The sequence below is a fragment of the Pan troglodytes genome, chromosome 6, assembly GCF_028858775.2.
Source record: "Pan troglodytes isolate AG18354 chromosome 6, NHGRI_mPanTro3-v2.0_pri, whole genome shotgun sequence".
In the NCBI taxonomy this organism is placed as follows: domain Eukaryota; kingdom Metazoa; phylum Chordata; class Mammalia; order Primates; family Hominidae; genus Pan; species Pan troglodytes.
Window position 1 is genome coordinate 61,267,375 of NC_072404.2, and position 24,183 is coordinate 61,291,557.

At 48.1% G+C, this 24,183-nt stretch overlaps 1 protein-coding gene across 13 annotated transcripts in view; it reads right to left on the reverse strand.

Annotated features, from left to right (window-relative positions):
* The window catches only part of VOPP1 (VOPP1 WW domain binding protein), a 102,640-nt gene that overhangs the window by 23,589 nt on the left and 54,868 nt on the right, over positions 1-24,183 (reverse strand). For 6 of the 13 annotated variants that reach the window (XM_016957494.4, XM_001157372.8, XM_054687556.2 and 3 more), the window contains exon 3: positions 3,436-3,513. In XM_016957494.4, coding sequence (XP_016812983.2) covers positions 3,436-3,513 — 78 coding nt within the window. Of the gene's footprint in view, positions 1-3,435; positions 3,514-19,144; positions 19,289-19,774; positions 19,891-24,183 lie in introns of all 13 variants that reach the window. The other 7 variants (XM_063814220.1, XM_063814216.1, XM_063814219.1 and 4 more) reach the window with 2 other exon arrangements.

The window sequence follows — 24,183 nt, forward strand, 5'->3', positions numbered from 1 at the left end:
CTCAGCACTGAGTCCTGCTGCTAGTATCTGGGTAGAAATATACAAAGCACAGAGAGGCTGGATGTGTACAGGGTTTACTTTCTCACTGGCCACTTCCAAGAGACCAGGCTCATTGGATTGAAAAATGCAGAAGGCACCTGAGATCTTAGTCTTGTCTAAAAAATAAGCTAAAATGTCGGTTCCACTGCCAACAGTAGTAAGAACATTTTGTCTTTCTACACAAAAGGAAATGACATTGCAGCTCCCACCTTAGACTAATGGTGAGCAAGCATAAGGCGAGGCTGGAATGGAGTTACACGGGATCTACCTCATCCCTTACTGAAATTGTAGTCTGCTGGAGAGCAGGCATAAGGCAAGGCCTGGACAGAGTCACACGGGATCCACTTCATCCCTTACTGAAATCATAGTCTGATAACTTATTCTGTTCATTTATGTTTATTTTAAAAATTTATTTAAAATAATTTTTGGTAGAGACGGAGTCTCACTATGTTGCCGAGTGATCTCAAATTCCTGGCTTCAGTGATCCTCCCACCTTGGCCTCCCAAAGTGCACCATTGTGCTAGGCCAAGAACTTATTTTAAAAGAGAGAAACTAACAAAGGGGCAGGAGAAAGCGCTTCTAAAAACAAGGAAAGAGACGAAGCAGGGTGTTGGCTGGGAGAGAGGAGTAGTAGTAGGAAAGGCAGTTCTTGCAGTGCTGGGGGTACAGGCTGGCTGTTCCCTAGATGTCCTCTTTGGTTGCTCAACAGGTTTTGGAAGCTTTCAAAGGGATTAAGAGAGGAAGGTTTGTGCCTTTTTTTTTAACATTAGAAGTTACCTGGTTACTTTAATTCAATTTGTTTTTTGATTCCTCCCCCCGACCCCCCAGCCCCGAGTGTAGCAGTTCTCAATTCTGCAGTCCCAAGGACTGGTGCAGCTACTGTGCAAGCCCTGCCCAGACCCCACTCAGGACTCCGCATGGGACCCTGCCGTGGACTCACCCGCAGTGCCACCTAGGCTAGTTCTCACTCGGGCCCACTGTGCTTTCTGAGTCCACTCAAGGGTGCCATCGGTCCACCTTCTCTACTCTTGATTCCATCCAGACCTCCTTGGTGAAAAGATCCTCAAGATCTTGGAGTTGGCAGGAACTCTGAAGGCATTCTCCTTCAAAACCTTTGTTTTATGGTCAGGAGACACCTTCAAACGTTGTGGGGCCCAGGCAGCAGAGCAGCCCCTCCCTCCCATCCTGCCGCCACTCCTGTCCACTAAATGCTCATCCTCACCACAGAAGCTTCCCACCACCTTTTAACACATCCACTCTTCTTACACTCCAGCCCTGCAAGGTGCTGTCCCTCTGCCCCAAACGCCATCTCTGACGACCCAGTCAAAAGCTTTGTAGCTTTCTCCAACTTTTCTGGCTTCAGAAGTTCTGTGCTCTGGCTTGAAAGTATCCACACCTCATTATCTGCTTAGACATCATCTTCTTCAGGAGTCTGCCTGCCTAAAGCCTCTCCATAAAACCCCAGCACAATGCCTGGTGCATATCAGACCCGATGTTGATTGAGAGAGAAAATGCATGGGGTGAACCCAGGTGCCCTTCGTATTTCGGGTGAGGCACTGTAAGCTCACACCCCCAGGTGCTCCCTGGCTACATCGCCAGCTCGGAACCCTGTGTCGGAATCTCAACATTAATGACTCAGCCCCATCTACTGGCATCTGGCACTCAGATCTTGCAACAGCCTGACCTTATGCAATGAGACTTGTGGGAGCTTCTCCAAATGGGGCCCACCAAGTCGTCATGTGCTGCCTCGCCAAGGTGTCCTGCCTCTGACAGGTGACCCTGGCCAGCAGCTAGGAAGCACCTGGCTGCCAGTGCAGCTACAGCTTCTGGGCAGCTCCACAGAAGCTGCCAGGCCCTAACAGTTCAGCTGGACTTTCTCAAACTTCTCTTCTTTTTGATCATACAATGCCTGAACGCTGACAAGCTTTTTCATTTTTTACAAGCATTCTCACGCCCTCATCATCATTCATCTAGTGCTTTAGACCAACCCAAAATCCTTACAAGCCCGTTCACAGTTCAGGGTTTCACAGTTCAGGGTTTCACACTCCAGACGGTCTGCCTCCTTCTACTCCAAGGTCCCGGGAGGAGGCTCCGGAGGCAAGGCCTGCCCTGAAGCTGGGCCTTGCCCCTGACACTGGGCCCTCCCCGTCTCTGGTACTGGCCCCCTCAATCTGGAGATGCACACAGAGCCGTTAACCTTTGAACAGTCTTAGGCTACAACAATTATTCTTCTGTTACAGAGTTTTAGGAAATGGCACCTCTGCAGTGTGGGGACCTGACACCAGCTCCCTTGTTAGGGGGGTACACCTAGGTGGGGCTTACCAGGCTGGTCCTAAGGGAGGTCTGGCCAGCAGCTGTAAGGTCAGGTGAGGCCAAGGAGGTGGTGAGGTGATGATGAAAGAAGGCATCACTATTAAAGAACATCCTGGTCACCTAACACGTGGAGTCCCCACTCCCTATAGGCTTCCCTAATCAAACCCTGGGCACAGGTGTTAAGGGAGAAAGATAAAACCGCATAAAAATTCAGGTGGCTGCTGTCACATGCTCAGTAAGATCTTAAAGCCTCAAAAGGTCAGTAAAGTCAAAATCTTAACATCATAAAAAAGCTTGCATCATGCAGAGAGCAAACTCTAAACTTTTTTGAAGTTTACTGAAGGGCATCACCACTGCATGGGAGAAGAAGAGCAGGCGGGTACAAGAAATGCTGCTTTGGTTTATAAATCCTTTCCCACACGTGCTCTGCCACCCTCTCATCTGAAGCAATACCTGTCATCTCCAGAGTCTAACAGATGCTCGGGGCACTCCAGCAGGCGTCCTGAGGCTCCCGCCCACAGGAGGCTCCCCCCATGGAATGCGCTCCCACCCTTCCAGGATGCTGCAGGCATGGAACCAGTTCCTACTCAAGGAGCAGACTTTGGACTGCTCCGTATGCGCCCCAGAGGAGCTGGAGAAGGCACATGGGTGCAGGCTGCCTATCTTGAAAGCGAAGAGTCAGCCAACACAAGATGGAAGGGGAAGAGTCTGGACAATGAAAACTCGATCGCCTGCCAGTCTCAGTTGGGTGATTTTCTGATTCTTCAAGACAATCAGCCTTGGCTCCATTTCAGAAACTGGCCGAGGAGCTGCTGAAGGATGAGGCTGTTGTCCAGCCACCTTACCAGAAGCAGAGCTCTTCTTCCCACTCCAAAATCCGTGAAAACAAAAACAGGCTTCCCACAAACCCCATGCGTGCCACTGCCAGTCATGAAGCCAACCCAAACATACCCATTTTCCTGACCAAGGCTGTCCTTGAGGCCACCACCCAAGTGAAGGTGTCGCATCCAAGGCTGTGACAACACTGACGGCGGGGGGGGGGGGCAGAGCTCTCGGGGTAGGGAACAAGGAGGTGTGACCTACCAGAAGTACCACAGCCTCTGTATGGAGAGGGCCCGCACACAGCACCTGGAGCCACAGCAGTCCTCGTAGGAGCGGCATCTGTGGAGAGAGGCACAGGCTGGTCAGCACTGAATTGGAAGCAGCCACCGGACCAGCCATGCGGCCCAGGCTGGGCTTCAATGTAATCATTCTTGAAGGAAGAAATCAGTAAGAGCAAAAAGGACAGAACTGCCTCCACTGCATTTCACAGAACGAGCAGAGCAGAATGACATCAGCCTGTGGCCCAAAGCAAGGTGCTGAGGTGGGCACAGTCAGTGTGATGCAAAGCCCTGCATTTAACAAGCATCCTGTGTGCCAAATCCAATGGATTCCTTCCGGGAGGTGGCACAACCAAAGACAGACATTAAGCCTACCAGGACTGCTGCTGGGAGGAGGCTCCACAGGAGCCCAGCACCCACGTGGTGCTCATCTCTGCTGTCTTCAGTCCCCGACTACGGGGAAAAGATGGAAATACCCCACCACGTCCACTGAGGCTAAAAGCAGAGGCTGTGGAGTTAGATAAATCGCAGGTGTGGTCCTGGTCCTGCCACTTAATAGTTGTGGGGACTTCTGGCGAGTCTCAGTTTCTCCCTCAGCAAAATGGGTGGAACTGCAGGCGCCCTGCACAGCACTGACTTAAGTTTTAAGGCCTTTCTCACCATATAAAGTGCTGATGGCACTATTACTGCTCACGCTGCCTCCCTCCCCTCATCCCCCAACGTGTCTGAGGTTTCCGGGCCCCTGGCAGGCCACAGCTCTCAGGGGTGTGCTCAGAAGCTGTTCCCAGAGAGCTGCCTGAGCATGGGCCCTTGCGCAGGTCTCAGGTGAGGCACTCGGTGCCCTCGACATCCCTGCCCTGCCCCAACCCCACGTCCTCCTTGAAGAGAGAAGATGCCATGAAAGTGCAAACCCTTCCGTTTTACAGAGAAGTTTTCACTAGAGCGTTTCGAGCCCAAGCGGCAATGGATTGGCAGGGATGTGGGGAGGGCCACTTCTCTACAATATTAAACCATTACCTAATTGTGATCTAGGTTCCTGCCAGTTTTTTTCCTTTACAAAAAAGTACCTGGGAGAAATATACAATTCAGCCTAAGGTCTTGGGCACTGAATGTGTAGATTATTGCAGTACAAATAGGCTTGTTTTATGTAGAAGTATGTGTAGAAAACTAGTTAAGATGCAAAGTGAGATAACAGCGGCCTGGAACTCAGCAGACCCAAGCTCCAAAGCTGCTCTTCCCTGGTTGTGCACCCAGTAGGCCCAAAGCTCCTGGAGGTGGTGCTGCCTCTCTGTAAACACCCCGCACCCAACGGCAGCTAAATCCTCTATTGTTTCAAGGACAAACTGGGCTGAGAGACACTCCCTCCCCACTCCACCCCCACGCCATTCCATAGACAATATGGCAGCATTCATGTACAGTCTTCCCCTGGTCCATGAACATGAATCCCTACCCAGTACCCAAAGTGTTGTGATTTCCATGAAATGCTCCCATTGGCTCCCACTGAGAGTTACCTAAATGAGTGCTCAAGAATGCTGCTGGTCCTGGCCGGGTGCAGTGGCTCACACCTGTAATCTCAGCACTTTGGGAGGCCAAGGCGGGTGGACCACTTGAGGTCAGGAGTTCGAGACCAGCCTGGCCAACATGGTGAAACCCTGTCTCTACTAAAAATACAAAAATTAGCTGGGCATAGTGTGTGCACCTGTAGTCCCGGCTACTCAGGGAGCTGAGGCAGAAGAACTGCTTGAACCCAGGAGGCAGAGGTTGCAGTGAGCCAAGATCGTGCCACTTGCACTCCTGACGCTCCATGCATCCACCAAGGGGCTACTAGGAGCCTGCTCTGTGCTTTCCTGAGGGTGGAGCAGGGAAAACCCAGAGGAAACCCCTGCTGGGGAGGAGCTTTCTCTCTAGAAGGGGGAGAAAATAGTAAACGAGAAAACATAAACTGTGTTAGACAGTAATAAGTTCTTCTGTGGTGAAAAATGGAGCCGGCACTGGCAGGTTGAGAGCACGAGGCAGCAGGGTGCTCAGGGAGGACGTGTGCAGGAGGTGACGTCTGAACAGAGAGCACGCAGGAATCCAGTCTGCCAATGAGGGAAGCTGACACAGGGTCTCAGTGCTCGGGAGCGGGGAATGCTGGTACCCCTGGTTCCACGGCTGCATGCTGGAGATGAGTGCAGGAGCACAGGGTGTGAGGGGGAGTGAGACACCTGGTCTGGCTGTTTCTGCAGGCCAGCGCCCTGCACAAACAGTACCTTCTGCAATTCTCCGAGGCCTTCCCCTAGAATCTCACTGGTGTCGGTTGATCAATGTGTGTGTGCCTGTGTGTGTGGAAGAGAAGGGAGCAGTCGAGGGAGATGAAGGACTTTTTGCTTTTAGGGTGGATGGAGTTCAGACAATTAACTGTAAACTAAAAGAGGTGGGACCGTTTCCTCTCACGAATGTGCAAAGACAGGCGTCCTCAGCACTCCAGTGAGGTTCATGGTGAGTTTGGGAGTGTGGAAGGCAGAACGCAACCATGGCCCGAAGAATTGCACCCCTCAGAGAACACACCCTGCATAATCCCCTCCTCTTCAGTGGGCAGGACCCTGTGAATACCGGATGGCCACTCCCACAATCACAGAACATTCAACGAGATGGTGTGTTATCTAAGTCTCTGCCCTTGCAGACTGGAGATTCTCCTGCTGGCTTTGAAACAGTATTAATAGCAGCCACGTGAGAGGGCCATGTAGCCAGGACTGAGTGTGGTCTGCAGGCACCAAGAGCAATCCCAGCAGGACCTCAATCCTACAACCACAAGAAACCGAATTCTGCCAACAACCCAAATCAATTCGGAGGACTCCAAGCTCCAGGTGAGAATGCAGTGCAGCCCACTGCTTAATCTCAGCCTCGTGAGGTGGCCCTGAGCCCAGAACCCAAATGTGCTTTCCCAGACTTGAGATCTACAAAGCTGTGCAGTAATAAGGGTGTGCTGTTTCAGTCTGCTACGTTTATAGTGATTTACTACACAGCCACAGAGTCAAGAAGAACACAGCTTACAGGTTATCAGCACTTCTTACCTTACACCAGGCTAAGTGCTTCACAAATGTCTTGTTAATTTTCAAAACATCCACATACAAGATAAAGTATTATTAGTGCCATGTTTGAAATAAGCTTAGAAGCAAGACATTAGAGATGTTGCACCTCCAGCCCAGGTCACTGTCTGCAGAAGCGAAGAGTGGACTTGGCCAGCATTTCAGGAAAGCATTTTGCACAGATGCTGCCTCTCCAGTAACATGGAGCCTTTCATGACCAAAGGGTCACCTTCTCTATCCCCACTTGATTTTCCTATTCTTCTTTGGCCCTGCTTTTACAACCTACTGTGGAAATTTCAAAGACCATGGTAACAGAGACAATGTGAAAAAAACAGACCCTTGGGCAAATGACAGGAGGTCCCTGAGACAGGACCCACAGACAGGAACTCAGCAACCACTCTTTAATGGTGCTTGCATGGTTCTTTGTTCAGCTTGGAACTGCATATTGACCAGAAAGATTTCCAGAAAAGCCTGTATCATATGATGTCAGCAATGCGCTACAATTAGCAGGTAACTTAATCATAGAGACAAATAATAAAGTAAGATGCGATATGAGGTGAAAGGACGGCGTCGATTTGTAGTGAATGGCGGATGCCCCCACAACATTAGCTGTTTTCAGCAGACATCCACACACATGCACAAAAATCTATGTGTGCCAGGCTGTGACATAAGGCACACTTCTTCACAGCTGCTGCCAGGGAAGCCCCAAGTTAAAAGTGGACAGGCTCAGTCTTCTGGTGTGTCCAGGACTGGCTCCATTCATCCTCATGGAAGATTCTGGGTGGCCCTCAGGCTCAGGTCTCCCTGACTGTAAGGTCACTTTCTGCTGTTAACAGTGCTGGGCTAAGGTCTTTCGGTCCTTGTCTTCTGTCTAGGTGGCAATGGCTTTAGTCAAATGGCTCTTGCCATTTTTACGCCTAATTCTACTATATATTGTCCTCAAGTGATCAAATTCTAGAAGATACAACACTCATGAACACCCTCTCAAACTGGTCACTCAGCTCACTGCCTAGCCATGAACAGGCTCCTCTGCACGTGCTGATGGTGAGGGAGGGGAATAAGGGGGGTGCGGAACAGAGACGACAGACACCTGCAGCTTAGGGGGAACTGGCCATGATCCTCTGAGCTCCTGCTAGTTCCCTCCCATTGCTCCACCACCCTCTGCCACCATGATGCTCCTGTGTGTCTCTCTCTCTGGTTTTACTCCAGACTGTAACAGCTCTTATATCCGTGCTCTAGCTCTGAGCACAGCCAATGCTTAAGAGGTATTAATACTTGGGTCCCTCCAATGCTGGCAGCCATGCACTTGATATAAAAGAGGAAAGCAGGTATACACTAATAAATTTAGTGACTGAATCATTTTTCATGAGCTGAATTTGCTAAAATGCTTCCCTTTCAGCTTTACACTTGTAAGGAAGCATTTGCTGCCTGGAAACCTAAGCCCTATGGCATTCTATTTCCCATGCTGGAGAGAGCAGACTACCAGCTTTCAGACATATGTAGAGCCCTCGTCCAGAATTAACACACATACACCCCTCAGCCTGAGAACATATCCGTCCTAGAATATTTGGAGTATAATGGATTACAAGTTCCTCTTTGTTGGCAAGATACAACATCTATGTGCTCTAGCTCACTTTTCAGAATCCAAATTTGGAACACCAGCAGCAAATACACGCTGTCAACTGATTATCTCTTTCTTCTCTCAAAACACAGGAACCCTTTATGCTCCTTCCATGAGCTGAAGACTCATTCACTCTCTGCATTCTTGCGGCTCATCTGCGGCCCTGGCCCGGCTCCCACTGTGGATGCTGGCAGGCCCCAGCTACTCGAAGGAGCACACAATTACCCAGGTGCTGACACTGTTACCCCTTTTCTGTCTGCTGCTTTCTTCCTTTTGAAGCTGCTGGTAAATTGGGACCCTAAGCACACACACCTGCTGATGTTCCAAAGAGCTGCAATTACAAAGAGATATTCACTGCAACACTGAGCTTAATTAAAGTAGTAAACATTACCAGGCAGTCGAGCACACTGAAGATGCCTGTCATGGATGCATCAAGTCAAATACTCCTACTGCCCTAAGCCTCAGAATGGCAATGCTGCTCCCAAGGACGTCGCAAGACTACACCTTTGCAGAACAGATCAGGATGGAGAAAACAGCAAGGGCTTTTCATCTCGTTCCTCTCTGTGTGCCAGATGTATAAACTGTCAGACTTGCCATAGAAAGGAAGAAACATTACTCTTAACTAAATCCGCTCCACAGCACATCTAATTATAGTCCTGAGACTCTGAAATACACATGATACTTCAAAAGAATGAAAAGATCACATATAGCAGCAGACATGGGCCCCTGCACTTACTGCCTGTTAGCCAAGTATTCCTTATTGTACCCCTGGATACAAATGTAGATTTCTGCTGAGGTCAGAGAATGGGTAGTCCACTCTGAGCAGCTGCTGACAGGTAATTAGGTATATTATAGAGATAAAAGGGTGTCTGCCTTTTATCTCAATGACAGGACCTGCGGTCCCTGGGATTCGTCACGTAAAAGGAAATGTATGTCTGAGAGTCTACGGGCCACGATTTAGACAGGTGTCAGAGCAACAAACAAATGCAAACAACAGGTGGTCGCTATGGGAGTTTTTGGAGCCTAAGAAGGAAGGAGGAAAGAGGGTATGGCCACTGGACTCATTTAATTCTTAGCCTTTGGGTTACATAAATCTCACGAGTAGGAAAGGATAACATACTAGGTCAAGGAATGTTCAGTGTTAGTAAAGTCACAAAATCTTTCTATGTAAAAAAGAAAAAAAGCCAAAAGTCAGTTTGTAAACCTTTCCATGTGTCGTTGCTATGGATGGAAAGTGTCTCCCCCAGACCGGTGTGTTGAAAGGCTACCCCGCAATGGGATGGTGTTAAAAGGTGGGGCTTTTGGAAGGTGATCCGGTTACCAAGGTGAAGCCCTCGTGACAGGGTTGGGGTCTTTGTAAGAAGAGCCATGAAGAGGGCTTGCTGCTTGCTCCACTCCCCACCACGTGAGGATGGAACAAGACAGTGCCTACGAACCACGGACAGAGCCCTCAACAGACACCAGAGCTGACGGAACCTTGGTCTTGGACTTCCAGCCTCCAGAGCTGTGAGAAATAAACACACATTGTTTAAGCCCCACAGCCTCTGGTATTGCTGTTACAGCAGCCTGAACTTAAGCACCACTTTAGCAGTAATTGTATTTAAAAGGATTTATAGAAAAATCATCTCTGCATCTGGTGGAGCAGCTAAAGTCTGAGTAAAATATTCAGGGTGCGGGTCTGGAGATAGAGTTGGTGGGGACTGTAACTTTTTTGAGGAGTTCGAGAATCCAATCCTTTCTCCTGCCTGCAGGATTAACCCTCAGCAAACCTTTCTCTTCACTAAGCACCTGCTGGTACAACAGCTCCTTTCTCCCATCCAGTCCCAGTCTCTCAATTTGACAGCTGGTCTGTTCTCCTCAATCACACTGCCCCTGCCAGCTAACCCTGCTTTTCACACTACTCATTATTACCTGCATTCTCCACAGAGCTGAGCCCGCAGCACATACTTGAAGGAGGCTTCCCAAGTTAGAAGCAGGAAGTACATTCAGGCTTATCACTGGCCTCCGAGATTAGCTACCTATGAGAAATTGGGCTCTCCAGAGAAACTAAACACAGAACCCTATAAAGTTTCAGCAGAAAACTCCAAAGGATACATGAGCCTCTGGGGGAGCAGAGGAAGACTCGGTCCTTAGCCACCCAGTGCCCCAGCAAATCTCCTTGTAAGGACTGCAGAGCTCTGTGCCTCACCTGGATCAAGGAATCCACCCAACCATTCAGTGACTGACCTTCCCCTCCAACCTGCCCAGGCAGATGCTGCCACTCCCTGCAGCAAGGCCCCAGGGCAAGTGCCTTCCATGACCATGGGCACTGTTCCTTGTGCAGAATCCAAGGCAGGCCCCACTACGCTGATTGACTCACACAGCCAGTCTTTCTTTCCAATGTCCAAAAGGACTCGCATATTTTCCCAAGCCTTCTCTTCTCCAGGAAATAATGCCTAGCTTGGGCAAAATTATGGTTTCTCTTTATTAGGAAGAATCCCAGTTTACTCTCATTTCCACACTTATTGGAGCTTCAGGCAGGATTAACCTTTTTAACAACTGCGACACAGCCAAATCCTAATAAACCTTCCATCAAAACTTCCAAGTTCTTCTCAGTAAGTTCTGTCTTCTCATGCTGTACGGATGCAGTACAGTCTGGGACCCAAATATAGGACCTTATGCTTATCCATAAAAAGGGTAAACTTATGCAATCTGGCCCATTACTTTTATCCTGTCAAGAGCCTTTGGATCCTCATTCTGTCACTCAAGGCATTCACTATTCCTTCCAGTTTTCTGTCACTGACATGAAGGATATGAGTCAAGTTTTGCTGGGACCCAGGACTGCTGAAGGCCACCCAGGCAACTCTGCTCCTCCTCTCTGTGACAATCACACACATGACTTAGAATGGCCACGTGCAATAATCCACAGTCCGGTCAGGGAGAGACGAGACTGGGGCCTGAAAATGAAGAGGAATCTTTCCATGCCCTGAAGCTGAAATCCAAAACCTGAGACCTTCCCAAAGTCCAGCAGTCTGCCTGCAGAAAGAAAACCAAAGGGAAAGAAAGAAGGTTGCACCACGAAGTGAGTCCTGGCTTAGCTGCAAGGACTCTAGGAGTGCGCAGAAAAGGAGGGTGACGTGGTAAGACGGAAAGGTGAGAGCCCATGAGCTCAGCCCAACTCACAGCCAGATGCTCTCTACTCAGATGGAGCAGATCAGTTTCAGCATCGGGATTAAAAAAATGGGCACGTGCATTTTATGGTAGGTGAATTGTACCTTAATTTAGAAAGAGAGAGGGGGAAGGAAAGAAGGAAAAAAGGAAGGGAGGGAGGGAGGGAGGGAGGGAGGGAAGGAACTTGTACATATGATCAACATTGCAAGCCTTCCCTATTTTCATTCAAGTCAATGCTAAAGTATTGATGATTAAGTCAATGGTGAATTCCATTAGAGACATTTCTTCTATGTTGAGATTTTACTAATCATAATTTTATAAATACAGCTATTATAACAGTTACAAATCCACCTAACTGGACTATTTATTACTGATCTCAGCAGAGATGCTATCAAACATCTCTATTAAAACAGGACACAGTGTCAGATCACTGATGTCCCATCTCACGGTCCCATAAAAGACCAACCCAATAGGACCTTAGACAGGCAAACCCAAATTAACTTCAATCGAGCACAAAACACCCTTTTAATAATTTCCTGATGCCTTCGAGAGGTCCCCACTGCTCTGGCGACTGTCCTGACAAGCCCACCTCCCATCTCTCACCCAGGTCCTTCTAAAAATCTCAGCCTGGTGGGCTGTTTGTCTCTGGGCACACTGGTGCCCTGGGCATTCCTGCCTCTTCCCTCCTAGACAAGTCATCTGTGATCATCAGGACATTCTCCCACTAACTCTTGCAAGCTCGCTTCCCTTTCAGATGACATCACTGCCTCACACTCATCTCTCCCAATGATAAGTCTATTACGCAAAAATGTATTTCATCACCATTTTTTGAGATGGAGTTTTGCTCTTGTGGCCCAGGCTGGAGTGCAGTGGCACGATCTTGGCTCACTGCAACCTCCACCTCTTGTGTTCAAGTGATTTTCCTGCCTCAGCCTCTCGAGAAGCTGGGATTACAGGTGTGCGCCCCCACGCCCAGCTAATTTTTTATATTTTTGGTAGAGACGGGGTTTCGCCATGTTGGCCAGGCTGGTCTCAAACTCCTGACCTCAGGTGATCCACCTGTCTAGGCCTCCCAATGTGCTGGGATTACATGCATGAGCCACTGCACGCAGCCACAAGCTTTTTTTTTGAGATGGAGCTTCGCTCTTGTTGCCCAGGCTGAAGTTCAATGGTGCGATCTTGGTTCACCACAACCTCTGCCTCCCAGGTTCAAGAGATTCTCCTGCCTCAGCCTCCCAAGTAGCTGGGATTACAGGTGTGCACCACTATGCCTGGCTAATTTTTGTATTTTTAGTAGAGGCGGGGTTTACCCATGTTGGTCAGGCTGGTCTTGAACTCCCAAACTCAGGTGATCTGCTCGCCTCAGCTTCTCAAACTGCTGGGATCACAGGCACTTTGAGCCACTGTGCCCGGCCCCACAAGCTTCTTTATAATATTACTTAACACACTTACGCATTTCCAGCCTTAATATGGCATAACCTCCTGGGTCATATCCTGGCTTTGCCTTTAGGAATCCAACCTACCCCAGGAAAGCTCTCTCATTTGAATGAGGCAGCAGAACTCCCGGCCCATACATGTGGATAAAACTCAAACCAGGAGGAGGTGGTTCAGGCAGAACTCCAGCAGCCTCAAGAAACACCTGTGAGGAGTGCTGTGGAAAGTAGTGGCTCTCAGCACAGGCTCACGTCAGAACTGTCCAGCAGCTTTAAAAACACCCGTGCCTGCTGGCTGGGACACACTCCTCAGGAGATTTCAGTACACGGCAGGGCTGAGAACCAAGGACCTAAATCTGGAGCCCTCTTGCCTGTGACTCTTTTCTTGGTGCTGGGAAGGAACATGTGGTGGGTGAGCTGGTGGGTGGGGGGTGTTGTTCTGGCTTTTCTGAGCAGGTATATTTTGTTTTAACAGCTTTATTGATATATACTTGATATACAAAGAGCTGTGTACAATCTGATGAGTTTGGTCATATGCAAACACCCAAGATACCACCACAATGAAAGTCTAGGCATAATCTGATTACTTGTAATATTGTACGTCTGCGAGAAAGTAACATTTTTAATAGAACTTTCATCTTTCCAAACACAAGATTTTAGACCATTTTATCTGTCTTGCTTTCAAGTCAAAAACTTCACAGACCTGACTATGAACTCATGGTTCTTTCTTTCCTGTCAACCTCAGTTGGTAATCCACATGATGTCAGAATTGTCCTCCTGGCCTGACATGGTTTCCCTGACGGGCAGGGAGGTGCCTGTGTGTTGAGACGTGTGGTCCCATTTTGATGATGTTTCAACTTTTATTTGGTCAACACATCCCATGGCGAAGTCAAACATCTCTGGGTTCTAAGAGGGGGCCATCACTGCTTTGATGAGGCCTGAGCCCGAGACGTTGAGGGTGGGAAGATGGCTGCCCTGTCAATCATTCCTTCAGAGACACAGTTATCACCATAAAATACCTTCTCTGACTTGTATAAACCCAAACTAGTTGCATTCAGGGTGGCATACAGGATTTACCTAGGGAAATTTTACTTGTATTTCTACCATGGGAGAAAGCATTACAAATGCTTACTAAAATCACTAATATTAGCAGACCAAATGGGGTAGAAAGTGCTCATTTCTTTGCCATTTTAACCCTTGAGTAGCTGCTGCCTTGGAGCCCAGATGCATCCAGAGTTAAAGTGAAGAGGTGAGGTAAGATGGGCCAAGCTCTTAAATTACTGCTGAACTTTGGTAACTACGGAGTTTTTTGTTTTGTTTGTTTGTTTTGACACAAGGTCTCACTGTGTCACCCAGGCTGGAGTGCAATGGTGCAATCATAGCTCACTGCAGCCTCAAATTCCTTGGCTTAAGTGATCCCTTCACATCAGCCTCCCAAGTAGCTAAAACTACAGGTGCACACCACCACGCCCAGCTAATTACAAAAAAATTTTCTACAGATGAAGTTTCACTATGTTGCCAGGCTGGTCTCTAACTCCTGGCCATAGTGATCTTCTTGCCTTAGCCCAAAAGTGTTGGGATTACAGGTGTGAGCCACTGCACCTGGCCCAGAGTTTTTGAAACTCCACCTTTGTGTTTCTGGGGTACAGGTTTTCCCTCTTTCTTCTTTCAGTAAACTGCTGATCATTTAAAATTAGTTCTATTCAAGCCTATCCTGAAAAACAATCCTCCTAGTTTCTGGTTGACTAAATATAAGGTTAAAAAAATAAATTCTGGCCATATGTCTCTTTCAGAAACACAGTTATTACCAGAAACCACCTTCTCTGGAAGGTGTTTTTCATTTTCCATACTAAAGTGAAAAACACAAGTCTGCCTATGAGCTCAGAAGTCTGCCTATGAGTTCATAGTGAGATCCTGTCTCTATAAAAAAATCTTTAAAATTAGCCAGATGTGGTAGCATATGCCTATAGTCCTAGCGACTCAGAGGCTGAGGTGAGAGGATCGCTTGAGTCAAGGGGTTTGAGGCTGCAGTGAGCTAGTACTGCACCACTGTGTTCCAGCCTGGGTGACAGAGCAAGACCCTGTCTCAAATGTATTATCAATTTTAATTTTATAATAAATTTCCTATCATTGAAATCACACAGGCATGATAAATACTAAAGTAATGAGCTGAGTTTGGCAATGAGATCAGGAAGGGAGATGAGATTCTAGTACCTAAAAAATCTGGAAACCTACACTGAGGTTCACACCTGGCTTACTTTCTCAGCTCTATTTTTACTTGAGTTGGTCTTAGTCCATTCAGGCTGTTATAACAAAATACCACAGCTTGGGTAATTTATAAACAACAGAAATTGATTGCTCATAGTTCTGGAGGCTGGGATGCCCAGGATCAAGGCCCAGCAGATTCAGTATCTAGTCAGGGCTCCCTGCTTCATAAATGATGTCTTGCTGCTGTGTCCTCACAGGGCAAAAGAGGGCAGGGGAGCTCCCTGCAACCTCTTTTGTAATCCCATTCATGAGGACAGAGCCCTCATGACTTAAGTCACTTTCCCAAAGGCCCCACCTCTTAATACTAATACATTGGGTGTTAGGTTCCAACATAGGAATTTTGTAAGGACACACATATTCAGACTATAGCAGCTGGTTAGCTGTTATAAGCAAATGCTCAGAACTCTTAAGTCTACATTCCAGCTCTGGACTACATCCTGCCCTCTTCCACGCCTGCTGCAACAGTGAATTCCTCACTGGCTCCATTTCCTGGGTATTCTGCAAGAACTCCAAACTCCACATGCATATATGACATTCTCTGCTCAGTCTTCTACTGAATCTTTCCCGGAACCTATTCTTTTCATGGTCTCTCTCTGTCTTCCCAACCAGAAACCTCTGATTTATTTGACTCCCTTTACCTCTATATCGACTCTTCTGTGAGATGCTTTTCATGCCCATCGCCTGTTCCTCTGCCCTATTTCTACAGGAGTTGGACTCTGTCTTGCCTTTACTACAACCACAACCTCCTCCCCTTTAGACCAGAGGACCGTGTCGTCATACTGTTCCTAGACCAAAATGAGGGTCAGGCTGCTATTTCTTGTGGCCCAATAATGAGATGCAGATGAACTGGGGAGGAAGAGAATTTTTATTTCTGCAACCAGTTACTGGTAGAAGGCCTGGAAATTATGGCCAGACCAACTCAAAATTACAAAGTTTTCCAGAGCTTATATACCTTCTAAGCTATATGTCTACCTGTAAGTGTGCATCATCTAAAGACATAAGTGATTAACTTCTTTTACATTATAACTAATGTCTGAGTCCTCAAGGCCTTCTTCTGGAGCCTCAGTAAATTCACTTAATCTAAATGGGTCCAGGTGCTGGGGTGATTACCCTTATCTTGTCTCCTACTAAATCACAAGAGGTTTGGGGAGTTCATTCAGACCCACAATAAATTTGTTTGTGAAGGCCTGGGGAGTTTCTTCAGACACCAAATAAAACTTATTTAATCCTAAATGGGTCATGTTAAGAACTCCTTCATTATTTTGTCATGCTTTAAGGCCCAGGAAAGGCCTAGGCAAAACTCCTGGTGGGCTTTTGTTACATCCCACATCCCAGACTTTATATAAGGGCACTGGCTTTTTTTTTTTTTTTTTAGCTTTTAATATTTAACTTAACCACTCAGTCAGTACTGAAACACTTGTTATGGAGGCCTGTGTTGGTGAGACCTGGCCTGCCACAATGCTGCATGCAGGAGGGAGTCTCAGCCCCTCAGACGGCGTTTGAGACTCTTCTTGCTAGGCTTCTCCCTCTTTTTCCCATCTCATCTCCTGCCATCCACCAGGCACCCTGGACTCCAGCCCCATGGTCCCCACTGCACCCTGCACCTTCATGCTCCCATGCCTGCACTCCTCCCGAAGTCTCTGCTCCACGCCGCTTCAAAGATCAGCCCTGTGAGGTCTCTCCCAACACCATCCCCTGCCCTCCCCGATCTGTCCTGCTCCTCCCTTGGCAGGACCCCCATTTCTACAGTTCTCACCATGTGCAATATTGTGGTTAACTGTTAGAGGCCTCTGTCTTCTACACCAGACATGACCTTGAGAGCAACCCCATCTCATTCCTCTATGCATAGTCCAGGTATCCACCTTGGTTTCAGAACCTTGTAAAGGTTTTGACTTAAACAGAAGGGATGTTGCAGCAGAAAGGGAAATCAGCAAAGATGGAAACAATATGAACTCAAAGCATACAAAGGAAACTGATTAAAATGTTAACACAGTGCTGGCGGGGACAGTTTGAAACAGGTGCTCCCAGGCAATGATAGCCTATTATCATGATGACCCTCAGGGAGAGCAGTCGGACAGTATTTAGTAGAATATAAGTATAAGCTTTGATTCAGCAATTCAATTTCTGCAAATACACCCCATGTAATACAGCCAGCATTAAAATATATGAAACATCATACCAAACGGAACTTTTAAAGACTATAAATAGCCTCATGTCTGCTCAAATATGTTCTTGCTACCAAGTGAATTATTAAAAATTTGTTTAGGAGCACAGCTTAAAATTTTAGAATGTGAAAGAAAAATATCTTGAATCCCCAAATCACTAAGCTAAAAGGAAAATTCAAGCTGAAACTCCTCAGGGCAAACCTGCCTCCCATTCCATTCAAAGTCATCCTCTGCTCACTGAGATAGATGCATATTCTGATTGCCTCCTTTGGAAAGGCTTATCAGAAACTCAAAAGAATGCAACCGCTTGTCCCTCACCTACCTGTGACCTGGAAGCCCTCTCCCTGCTTCCAGTTGTCCCTGCCTTTTCGGATGAACCAATGTACTTCTTACATATATTGATGATATCTCATGTCTGCCTAAAATATATAAAACCAAGCAGTGCCCCAACTGCCTTGGGCACGTGTTGTTAGGACTTCCTGGGGTTGTGACACTGGTGCACATCTTCAACCTTAGTAAAATAAACTTTCTAAATTAACTGACACCCGTCTCAGATTTACTGGGTTTACAAGAATTACAGACAAGGAACTGAGAACCTTCAATAGTTAAACAAAACAAAAACTCCTAAATATAGGCACTACCTGTATAAATGAATGATGAGGCATCCCCAGGAAATATTCTGCTACTATCAAAAAGCATGAGGGGCTTTGTATACTGATTTAGAAGCATAGTCACAATGTACAGTTAAAAGGAATCAAGCTCAGCTGGGCGCAGTGGCTCACACCTGTATCGCAGCACTTTGGGAGGCCGAGGCAGGCGGATCACTTGAGTTCAGGAGTTCGAGACCAGCCTGGCCAACATGGTGAAGCCCCATCTCTACTAAAAATACAAAAATTAGCTAGGTGTCGTGGCACGTGCCTGTAATCCCAGCTACCCAGGAGGCTGAGACAGGAGAGTCGCCTGGACCTGGAAGGCAGAGGTTGCAGTGAGCCGAGATCGTGCCACTGCATTCTAGCCTGGGCAAGAGTGAGATTCCGTTTCAAAAAAAAAAGGAAAAGAAAAATAAATCAAGGTCACATTTTAGGGGTCTAAAGTTCTTAAGCAGAAGATCACCAGTGAAAATTTCTCCCTGTTATAGAGAAGGTGTCTTCAACTTACACCAGGAATCTTCATTGATAAATCCAACAAGAACTGAGAGAAAAGAAATTCTGCTCTTGAATATCTGCCCCCTCCAGGCTGCAACCCGAAGGCTGTGCTCCATCTCCTGACGGCAAAATAGTGAGGGTCTGCAGCAGGCGTATGGAGCACTCAGCTAGGGAAGCGCCCCCGCCCCCATTGCCCTCTTCCACGCATCCTGGAAGGCCCCAGTGCTGCAGGAGGAGAGCTCAGCGAAGGAGTCCAGCTGACTTCTGCACAGAGGGGCCTCCCCATCAGGCTCAGAGTCTGTCCGCAGAGCCATAAACGGCACCTGCTGGTGAGAGGTGACCTTGTGTCCAGGGAGCCTGGGACTGACTCTGGCACCTGCGCCCCTAGCAGGCAGGTAAAGTGGCCCAGCGGTGCTGGCTCTGCCAACCTTGTCTCTGGATCTTGATTTGACACCTGTGAACAGCACTTCATCCACTCACAGCATTAATTATTCACAGCAGAGAAATGAACCCAGAGGCAGCCAACAACACAGGGTAATGTAAGCACTTTAAAAAGAAGCTTCACGCTCCAACAGGAAACTTGGGAATAGGGCCTGAAAGCAGCCTGGTCAAAATCGATAGTGCTGGCAGGAATGGGCTCTGCCTCCTGCTGGATAAGCCCTGGACCCTGGGCTCCTCCAGGACAGGCCCTGCCTCCCTCATCGCTAACTTCCCATCATCCCTACACACTGGCTCCCTCCCACTTGAGTGGTGCTCTGGAAATTACAGGTACTCGGTAAGGCATGACACTGATGATCGTATTCCTTAATTCTGTTTCATGGATCCTATCTTCCCCTTACCCAGCGGTTTGACAACATGCAGCCATCCATTTTTTCCCTTCCATGCTCTCCTTTGAGCTTGGCAGTGTGTGAATTCCCTATCGTCTCAGTGGAGTTGACTTCCGAGAAGCTTCCCCACATTCTTTCCTTCAGTGGTACCTAGATCTGAAGGAAAAACTAAAATAAGTGAGCAAACAGAACACCCAGAACCCAAATGCCCTGCAGCTCTGCCCCATCCATGTGACAGCCAGAGATGTGACCTAGTCATGCAAAAGACCTCTAAAGATGCTGCAGGCCCAGGGAGACTTAGCATCTCCTGGTGTCAGCTGCCAAGTCAGTAAAACTAGATGAGGATGGTCTTAGGGTTTCCCGGCATTCTGAGAATGGAGGTAAGTAAAGAACCACCTTTGGGGCCAAATCTTTTCCTCTTCCCAGCTCTTCAAAGGGCCACAGGGCTATTTTCACTTTTAAATCATTGGTGTCAAGAATACTCAACCATTTCTAACCCACCCTCAATTTTCTGGGGGACAGAGATTCATTTCAATTCACAGTAACAAGAAATTTGCACATCTAAACAGCCAGCTCTCTCTGGCTTATTAAAGTCACATGAAACAGTCATCATCTGAAGTCTGGGTAACTGTCAGAAAGCACCTGATTATGTCTAAGGAGCCACAAGATCTGGTCCAGTGAAGCCAGGCTCCCAGATCCACCCCAGCGCCTGACTGGGAGCGGCGCCCTTTCTCACATCATCATGTCAGTACCAAGACCTGCAGAAGAAAAAAGACTCACTAGCTTGGAAGGAGAGATGAGGTGGTCGCTTTGTACTTGGCAAGCAGGCTGGATCCTTAATGAGCTAAAATCCATCTCCCATTTGTCGCTTGTCTCTGCTACAACACACATGCCTGCTCAGTCATTCATCTTTTATTTTCTAGGCTATAAATTATTCCCAGCAGCCAGCCAGGGTGTTGTGGAATAAGCGAGATGAGACCCTTGAAGGTGATCTAGCACAGGAAACTGGGGCCCAGAGAGGTTGGACATTTGCCCAACATCACACTACAACCTGATGGCATAGCAGGTCTAGAGATGATCTCTTGAACTCCAGCCCGTTAAATATTTTCCATCCCCAAAGAATGCTTTCAGAATCACTCCGTCTCCAACCCTCCTTAGGCCACCATTTGTCTCCGTTACTAAAGGTATACTGAGTGCCTTCTATGGGCCAGGCCCTGAAGGGCACAGAAGGTATAAAAATCAGCAAGACAGGCTCCCAGTCTAGGGAGGAGACACACAGATGTTTTATTTCAGCAACAGTAAGTCCAGTGAAGGAGCATGGTACCCATGCACCAAAGAGGGGTATGGGCCACGGAGAGGGACACTCATCCCCAGCTCTCTGGAGATGACACTGCAGAGTGCTTAGGCAAGCACTCCACAAATGTCAGCCATTGCATTCCCAGGCTGTGTATCTGGCAGACTCTGTGTCTCAGCTAGTCTAGGACAACTTGGGGCCGTCCTCTGCTCTGTCCTGCTGCAAAGGTAGATGCAAAGAAGTGGGCAGTCTCAGCTGTCCTTGTAGTGAGCTGGGGCCGTGCAGTGCTGCTGGAATGGGCTCTGCCTCCTGCTGGATAAGCCCTGGACCCTGTGTGACATACTTGCACCTCTGTCAGCTGTGGAGGAGCCTCCCGAGGTCTCTGTCCACACCCTAGCATACAGGCACGCCCTGTCACCTCCAGCCTGCTGCTGCCTCCCAAGCCACCGCCCTCTCTCTGCTCTTCCACACACCCAAGTCCTCTCAGGGGTGGTGGCTGTAAGCTGGGTGGCCTCTGGGGGGCTGAGGAGTACCTGGGCTGGAAATCTCAATGGAGATGGTGACATTTCTTATAGTCACTGCTCCTGACCCAAGAGGCCTCCCACTACCCACAAAGAGGTGGTGGTGTCCATTCAGGCACCGAGGAAGGCCCAGGTAACCTCTGGCAGATATCAAAGATGGGCTGCGAAAGGCTGCCTCCCACAGCGTCCCCAAGAGCATGACTGGCATCGAGGTGAGTTTGTCCCCTGCGGCAGAGGTCCCCAGGTAAAATCAGCGGACCCATCAGCCACCTCTGGGCACAGAACCCCCGGTCTTCTCCAAGCTCAGTGTTAAAATGTGCCAAAGGAAACTGCAAATATTAGGGAGAATACAGGCATCCCAAATAGTGACTGAGTCCTTACTCTGTATCTCACATGCACAGTAGTATTTATACTGCACAGCAACCCAGTGCAGCAGGCACCACGACCACATCTTTTTTAAGAAAACTGAAGCCGTAGGCTGAATAGCATCTGGAGCTACCTCCTCCCATGCCACTCCACTTCCCCTCTGTGCCACAGGAGCAGCAGGCACAGCCTCTGTGACAGACAGGAGCTCCCTGTCACCTGATGAGGAGGATTCAATGCTCCCTGCAGACACCTGAACATCGGACTGAGTTCCCGCATGTGGACCTGCGTCTAGGCTCTTCTCTGACAAACGCCACCTTAGTCGGCAGCACTTTCTGGACTGACAGGGAAGTGTGCTGTTTGCTGCTTTGGATCCTGCAGGACATGCTCCTCGGTCAGTTCCTACCTTTATCTTCTCATCTCTGGGCTCCAGGAAGCTCACACGGTGGCCCGTTTCAGGCCGTGCTGGCAAAGGAGCTGAGGAAGCGAGGCCCAAGCAGAAGCTCGACTCGAGGAGAGAATGCAAGCCAAGGGGCGGGAGCTGCTGAGGCCACACAGCCACTTGCTATTTTTAAATCACATGTTACTAAGAGCAGACACCTAGTAAGCCCTGAACCAAAGCACAGAAAGGCACATTTTAATCAGAGCAGCTTGCAACAGGAAAGGCAGGTAGTGAAGGGAAGTGAAGGGGGAAAGAAACATTACTGGAGGGAACAGGAATGTGTTGCTTTTCTGTTCAGATCCCGAAGGGTCTTTTTCTTCAAAAATAAGAATATCTTGTTTATACATGTAATACACAGTCTTCCAGACCAATAATGGAAAAATATCAAATTAAGGAAATGAAATAAACCTTGAAGCAGGACAGGGTAGAAAGAGAGAGATCATTTAGCACAAAGAAATCAGAACAGGTGAGAGTAATTTTGTATGTCTAGATAGCTACAGTAGAAAACCTACATTTCATTAAAAGAGCTCAGTCTCTGTTAGCTTACTAACTGGCACGCTGGAATGAAATGCAGGGACAGGCAGAGTGGGGAGAAGGCGGCTGCCACCTGGGATTTCCGGTGAGACAAAATGAAATCAGATTATCAAATATAGGAGTAAAATCTCTACAACAAGTTTGCAACCTAGATGTTCCCTCCTCAATGCATTCCGCATGGTGAGTTACACTCACAAAACAGAGGTGTTGTTTGAAATATATTTTCTGCAGGGGAAGGAAAGAAAACAACCTCTAACAAAATAGGACACCACTTTGAGTCAACATATTTGTAAGGAATATCTGTTTTGGAGAATCTTAGCACTTTACCCAGGTGAAATGAAATGTAGAATATACTAGAAATGTACTTTTTAGATGAGATCCATTACATATATATATATATATATTTTTTTTTTTTTTTTTTTTTTTTTGAGACGGAGTCTCACTGTGTAGCCCAAGCTGGAGTACAGTGGTGTGGCTCACTGCAACCTCTGTCTCTGGGGCTCAAGCGATTCTCGTCCCTCAGCCTCCCAAGTAGCTGGGACTACAGGCTTGTGCTACCATGTCCAGCTAATATATATATATTTTTTTATTTTAGTAGAGACGGGGTTTCACCATGTTGCCCAGGGTGGTCTCGAACTCCTGAGCTCAGGAGATCAGCCCGACTCGGCCTCCCAGAGTGCTGCGATTACCGGCATGAGCAACCGTGCCCAGCCTAATTTAAGTTTTTTTTTAATGTGAGGTTGAAGATGCTTCAGAAATGACTAGTCACTCTCACATGACTATACCACTGCTGCATGAGGCATAGGTACCTTCCCTGTCCTGCACACCACAACGCACCACAACTGACACGTCGTGGGCCCTCCACAGACACCTGTGGATGGAATGAATGAAGTGCAGCCATCACCATCCCCGGGACAGCACCCTGCACACTGGCCATGTGTCCAGAGGCCAGGCCGGCAGCAGTGTGCAATGGCAGCCCGCCAGCCTCTCCTGCATCCCCACCGCCTGAGGCCCCCAGCAGCAGAGCGAGCTGGGCTGGATGTGAGTCTCCTGTACCTGCACTGCCTTCTCCACCAAGGCAGCAGAAACCACAGTGGGCTTCAGAGATCAACAATAACGTACCCCTCAAGGTTAACTCTAGGGCAGCTGTGCCTCCTGCAGGTCAAGCACTTCCAGTAGGGGTGTAGCCACCGTCTCTTGCTTGCAGCAGACCTCTCCTTGAGCAAGATTGGATGGAGTAGAATATAGCTAAGCAATTTCTACTCATTCCCCTTTAAGAAAAATGCTTCATGACCCCAACTTGATGGACAGTGGAGAAGACAGCTTTGGAGAAGACAGTTTTTGAGTATTAAATATCTGGACTGGTGAGGGTATTGGACAAGCCACCCCATGTGTGCTGGCTGGCCCCAAAAAAACAACTTTCTCCTTGGCACCACACTGGGTTCACTGCTGTGTCAGGACACTGTCGTCCCTCGCATGTGCAGGGAAGTGGCACACTGAGTCTGTAGCACTAATCTCATGAGCATATGTAACAGAGAGGTGAGCTGGCCTTGGGTAGGTTATGTTCTTATGGGACTTCTGCACTGGTCGTGTGCAAGCCCTGTGCCTCAAACCTGGCAGGTCAGAATTCGCAGTCACATCTTACAGAGGAAGCAGCTGACAATGTCACAGAGCTGGTAAACAACAGAGTGGAGGGATGGGAAGGCTGGTGCTAGGCAGAGGTGGGGACCACACATGCAGGGAAAGTGCTTCATGCTACTGCACGGGTCACTTTAAAACGGTTAATTCTGTTCTTTGAATTTCACCTCAATTAAATAAAAAAGTAACAGAGCAAATATGTGAACTCTGCACGAACATGATTGCAAACATCAGGTGCTACACACTGTGCCAGGCAGCA